This window comes from Epinephelus moara, chromosome 24 (genome assembly GCF_006386435.1).
Source record: "Epinephelus moara isolate mb chromosome 24, YSFRI_EMoa_1.0, whole genome shotgun sequence".
Lineage (NCBI taxonomy): Eukaryota > Metazoa > Chordata > Actinopteri > Perciformes > Serranidae > Epinephelus > Epinephelus moara.
The window spans coordinates 39,824,372-39,830,371 of record NC_065529.1 but is presented as its reverse complement, the minus strand read 5'-3'; the positions used below and the strand labels follow the sequence as shown (position 1 = coordinate 39,830,371).

The window sequence follows — 6,000 nt, the reverse complement described above, 5'->3', positions numbered from 1 at the left end:
TCGAGAGTTTAGCACCCATTCACTGTCTGTGGAGCAGCTCGAGAGTTTAGCACTCTAGTTTTTGGTTTTGGGAGAGAGGTGTTCATGTTTGCAAATATTTTTGGACTTTCTTAGACCATGGGGAAAAAAATATAAACTTCATTAATGGCAGGGTGTCTGCAGGTCCTTAAAAAGTCTAAAAATGTTTTAAATTGAGATTTGTTGGGTCTTAAATATTTTCAGTCACATTAGCTTGAGAATTTATCCAGCCTATGACAAACCCAATAACATTGGACAGACTGAAGAATTGCAATGAGAGATATTAAACTTAAACTCACCTTATTGTGGTTATTTTGCCTTACCATTCATTTTGAGCTGACATCAGTTTAATTAGGAAGAGTTCTTATATGTGTGTCACACACACACACACACACACACACACACAAATATAAGGTGTTATTAAAAAGGTCTCAAAAGGTCTTAAATTAAATTGGTAATATCTGTAGACGCCCTTTAATGCATGTACAACTGGGGAAGTTTCATGGTGATATCTGCTAATAAAAATTCTTTTATCATTTTTTACCTGTAGCATCTTTTTTTGTGCTCTACATATTTTCTCAAAATGAGTTTTTCTCATACTCAGAGCAGAAAATCTCCTCTTCAGTAGCGCTCACATACAGCAAACTTTCCAATCTTATTCTTAATTATAGTCTGCAGATTTTTACAGATGACTTTGTTTGTTATGTTTGTTGATGTATCATTCATAGTCAGATTTATATGATGTTTTATTCCTAAAAACAGGGCGAAAATGGATTTCATACAGCTGTTGACAGTATTATAATTAAGGGAGTGATTAAAAAAAAAAGTCAAAAAATAATTGTCTTAATTTAAGTAATTAACTTTTATGGTGATATCTGTGCATTATAATTTGTACTCTATTCACCTGCAGTCTCTCCCCTTTAGTCAGTGATCAGATGTCCAGCAGGCCTCACACAGTAGAAACACACGTGACCTTCTCCTGCACAGCCTTCTCCTGCACTACACACCTCAGCCTGCTGTTCACCTTCCTGTTAGATGCAATGATGACCACTGGGCTCAGCGCTGCGTAGAGCGAGGAAAAGAATATACGCAGGTCAGAGATCAGCGAGGAAGTCATGGTCTTCCTCACAGTGAGCGTGTACACCCAAAGCCCGTTATCTACCCCATAAAGAACCACATATAAGGTCACGAGTGCTACCACGGCTTTAGCAGCCCGTTGCTCTGCGCCACCGCTTCCCCCACCAGCGCCGCCGCTGCTGCTGCGGAGTCCCTTCACCTGCTGGCTGTGCTTGTAAAGAAAGACCAGGATGATCAAACTGGCGAGGGTCATGAGGGCCATGGGCACCACATCTCTGCCCACCTGGGCTGCCCCGTTTGCCTGTTTGGACAACTTTGAAGGGAAGGGAAGGTAGCAGAATTGTACATTGATGCCATAGTTTGTTTGGCTGGAGTTGGTTTTGGTGCTGAAGGAGAAGAGTATGGCCGCAGAGCTCATGCAGGTGTTGAGGAGCCACAGGAAGAGGAACACAAAGCCTAAATGCTGGGCTACAGAGGCACGGATGGAGGCCCAGCGTGATCCAGGAGAGGCGATGCTCAGGCACTGATAGGCGCTCAGCACGAAGGTGAGCCAGATCGAGAGGGAACGCGATGTTCTGTAGACAAAGATCACAGCCTTACAGCCCACGTCTCCAAAGATGTCGGCCAGGTAGAAGGATGCCAGGGTTTCCAGCAGACAGCGAACACCCACCACCAGCAGGTTGACGCAGGCCAGGTGCAGGACGATGGCATCAGCTGGGAGGAGGCGGTTCTCCTGGTACAGCAGGAGGAGGAATGCCAGGATGATGGTGGCGTTACCTGGGACTCCCACAACGGTGAGGGACAGGTAGAGCATCCCACGGACAAACACCTCGGATGGCATTCCTGCAGGAATAGAAAAGAAGCAACGTTACCAATGAAATAAACAAGATGCATTCAAAATGATATCAGAGAAAAACACTCACTCGTACCTGAGAACATTCAATGAGGTCTGAGTGGACCTCGTCTCTGATCCCTCTCTGCTGAAGTAGCCGGCTTGTTTGTGCTCTTATACTTGCAAACAGGTAAGAGTTGGCTCTGTTTTTCATGGTCCATTGACTTCTCTTCCCTCAGCCTCCAATTACTTGAGATCAATTCAGATGACTGATTCTGTCCCCTCACCGGGTTTCAGACAGACGGGATAACACAGAGAAAGCTGTTTGGATTTGTTTACAGAGATCACACCAGTGGACAGAGAGAATGGTGTTAATGAGCAGATAATATCTATTAGCCTCCTGTTTATACTCAAAAACAAGATTAAAACAGTTTCTCAGTGTCACTGTTTCACTGAGCGGAGACTATTTGATACTTTTTTCCTAATTACCTGATCCTATATTTAGATTTTTCTTTTTTTTTTTGCAAGACCCCTCATATTGCTTTTGTGTTCTTAATCTCTGCAATCAATTTTAAAAAGCCACGACCTATTAAAGAGACCTCTCCTGTGTTAGTTGGCCGGTCTAATACCAACACCACAGTGTCCTCCAGTGGAGAAAGTTGAAACAAAGTAGAAGCCAGAGGACGTTCCACTCAGCCTGCATGATGGATCGCACACAATTTCATTTGTAGAGCGTGACATAGCATCCAATTTACGACTGCGTAATTCATCCCGAGCAATAAAAGTTCTAAAAATGGAATTAAATCTAAACTGTGAGGGTGTTGTAAGGGCAAATAAGTGTGAGTGGGCTGCATGATTTAACCGCAACATGTCCCACAGCAGGTAATTGGTGATGAATATTAACTCCATTTCTCACAAGTACACGATGGGATGTGTCCTCCACTGAAATTAAAAGAGAAATCACGACAATATGAGCATTAATGAGATTATTTACATGTACAATAACCTCAATGAATTTAGATTTTGGACACTATAAAAGTGGCATTGACTGTGTTGAGTGGGTTTATGAACACTTTAAGTTGCTGTGGAATGAAACTATGGTGAGTACATTTACTCACTGTGCAAATTTGAGGAACTTTATTCTTCTTCTCTACAACATTTCAAGCAGAAATATTGTGCCTTTTATTCCCCGAGTACTAGTTACATACAAATTAAGACTTTACCTGCAAAACATATGATAATTAAAACATGATGTTTTGTACCCATTATTATCACAAGTGGATTATGAGACACTGAGCCCCTGGGCACAGATATGCAAAGGGCCCCACCACCTCTCCTACATACTGAAGGAGCGAAACACAGACTTTGTGGTGGTTTTGCATCTCTTTGTAGTTCTCATGAATCTTTTGTGCTGTTGTTTTGTGTCTCTCTGTTGTCGTTTTGTGTCTGTTTGTGGTTGTTTTTGTTGCTCTTATTGGTCAGTGCATGTTAATTTAAAGCCCCGTTTCCACCAACATCTTTGGTATGGTACCTTTGTAACCAACAGTAACCCTTCAGACATGGTACCTAGACCCTAGTCTTTCCACCACAAACATACCCTTAAATGTGGGCAGGGTTGTTGTCACTCACTGCTCCATCCAGCACTCACTGTATTTCTTTATCAGTCTGCACCTCGTTTATCGTCCACAGAACAAAATAGAACAGGCTGCAGTGAGAGTCTCTCTCCATGGGATATTTAAAAATAGCGGGTTTGTGCATTTAGTCCTTCTCAGGCAAGCTCAGGGGTTTAGTGTTGCTGGAGCCCACAGGAACGACGCTCCGTGAGGCTTATAAACACTTGAAGATCCACTCATTACTAAAAGTGTATGTCATATAAAAACTAAAGTGATGGTCAAAGTTGTCATATTGAATATTTAAGGTGTGTTGATTGATTCAAGTCGTCAACTCATGCATTGAGTATCATTACAAATTAACATTCCACGGCCCAGTGAATAAGTTATTTTTTTCTCAGACTCCAGCTGCTGTGAGAGGCAGCAAAACATCCTTTCATTTTATAGTTACAGTTTACTAATAAAACTCTCCACAGTATGAACAGTGGTTACATGAGCCTCAAAACCAGCCACACCTCAGCCCTGAGCAGAGTGACCATCCTCTACTGACCAATCAGACTGCAGTGTTCACAGCTCCACCTTTTAGTACCAGATCTGTGTGCTAGGTATCCCAACAGAGGGGGGACCAAAGATGGGGACAGTACGGAACAGTTCCATTGGTACCATCCACAACTTTTCACAGTGGAAACAGAAAAATTGGTACCATCCACAACTTTTCACAGTGGAAACAGAAAAAAGGCGTACTGAACTGAACTGGGGGCCCCCTGACACTTTGAACCCCTGGTCCTGTGTCCGGTTGGCCTGTTCAGTAATCCATCCATGAATATTATACAAAGCAGTTAAATTTTGCTTCAATTTTTAACCAACTGTAAAAGTAAATTGATACTAACACATAATAACAATAGTTCAATGATATAAAATGCACAGTAAAAGTGTAGCAACACCATTTTTCTCCATTGAGCCGTTTTATTTCAAGTATACTTTTACTTAAATAATAATAACAGTGTAATATTGCTGCTTTTACTAGAGGCTCTGACTTCTCACTCCACCACTGTACTTCAACAACACTTCAAATTTAACTTTGTTGCCCTTGAAAGGAAATTTGTCTTACAGCCAGGTGAGACATGAATCGCGCAGAGACAGAGAACTGCAGACAGGTACCTAAACTGATGAATGGTCTCTGGAGATTTCACTTGTGTATTAGAAGGATACGATGTAGAGAAATAAAATCTAAGGTCGTGGGAGGTCCATTTTGCTCCCCTCCCTTTAGATGCAAATAAAGAGTCTGAGGCCCGTCAGTATCAGACGGCAGACTGCTAAGCCAAAAGCTTCTTAAACCACAGTTTTGCTGTGGGACAGATTAAGTGGCACAGTGAGGGGTGCACTGAATATTCCCTCTTCACCAACCAAAAGCTGTTGCTCTCAACAGCGTACTTAAAGGTGCAAAAGGTTAAAAAGTCTGCCAATCTCTCAACTAACCTGCAAGCAGCTAACTTAAATACTTGAGAAGTGATTTGATTTAAGACAATACAGCATAATAATACATAAGAATGCATTTTGGAACACTGAGACAGGCTTGTGTTGAGTATCTGTATCTTAAGCAGTGTGAATTCATTTGGGTACCGCTCAAATCATGCAAAGCCTTTTATTATACATGCAAAACCATTAACTGATATTATCCTAATCATAAAGGCATCCCTTAATCAGAAGTACAATATGATGTCTGACATATATTATTGCATGTACAGACAAAATAAGACATTATGCACATAGGTTTTCATGACCTTCATTAAACTGTATAGATGTTAACTTTGCCTCTAAGGATATTATTGTGATGGAGTTAGCATATGTAAAATTAAGGTTGAGTTAGTGCGATGGGAAAACTTGTTTACATCAGCCACAAACAATCAAATCAAATCTCATGTCAGCGGTGAGAAAAAAAAAGAACCCTGGATTTTAAAACTTGCAATGCGGCGTACTGTACATGATGCAATCCCCTGAGAAGGACATGCTTGAACTTGCCATTTTAATTAGCTCTCTGAACATGTAAACATGTAAAAAACACACAGGGAAATAACACATCTTATGATGCTTTATTCCAAAGCTCACTCCCAGGAGAGAACACGCCTCTCAGACAACACAGTTTCAGCACACTGAGCCAGCCTGAATCTAAAGAAAAGAGATATAGAATTGACTGAAAGGTTAGAGCGCTTTTAGTGTTTATAGAGAACGTGCTGGAATACCTTGACACGCACTGCAAACTTGTGTTGTAGCATATGTTAGTGATGAGAGTTAAGAACATAAATGAATAATGGCTGCTTGTCCCTGTGCCCCCAATTAGTACAGACATGCATTGTTATATGGCTAATTGTCTTGCTCCTCTGTGTCTTTTAACACGCTCCCAGGACATGAAGGAGGAAAGGAGCGCAAACTGAAGCACCAGCTGTGCATGTAAAAGCCTCT

The 6,000-nt window shown here is 41.5% G+C and overlaps 1 protein-coding gene across 1 annotated transcript; it reads right to left on the bottom strand.

Annotated features, from left to right (window-relative positions):
- Window positions 1-755: 755 nt before the first annotated feature.
- Window positions 756-2,218, bottom strand: LOC126386183 (olfactory receptor class A-like protein 1). Its single transcript, XM_050038355.1, has 2 exons — window positions 2,025-2,218; window positions 756-1,938 (listed from the first exon to the last, which is right to left on the bottom strand). Exons 1-2 carry the CDS (start codon window positions 2,032-2,034, stop codon window positions 968-970), a joined length of 981 nt encoding a protein of 326 aa, XP_049894312.1. The 5' UTR covers window positions 2,035-2,218; the 3' UTR covers window positions 756-967.
- Window positions 2,219-6,000: the final 3,782 nt, after the last annotated feature.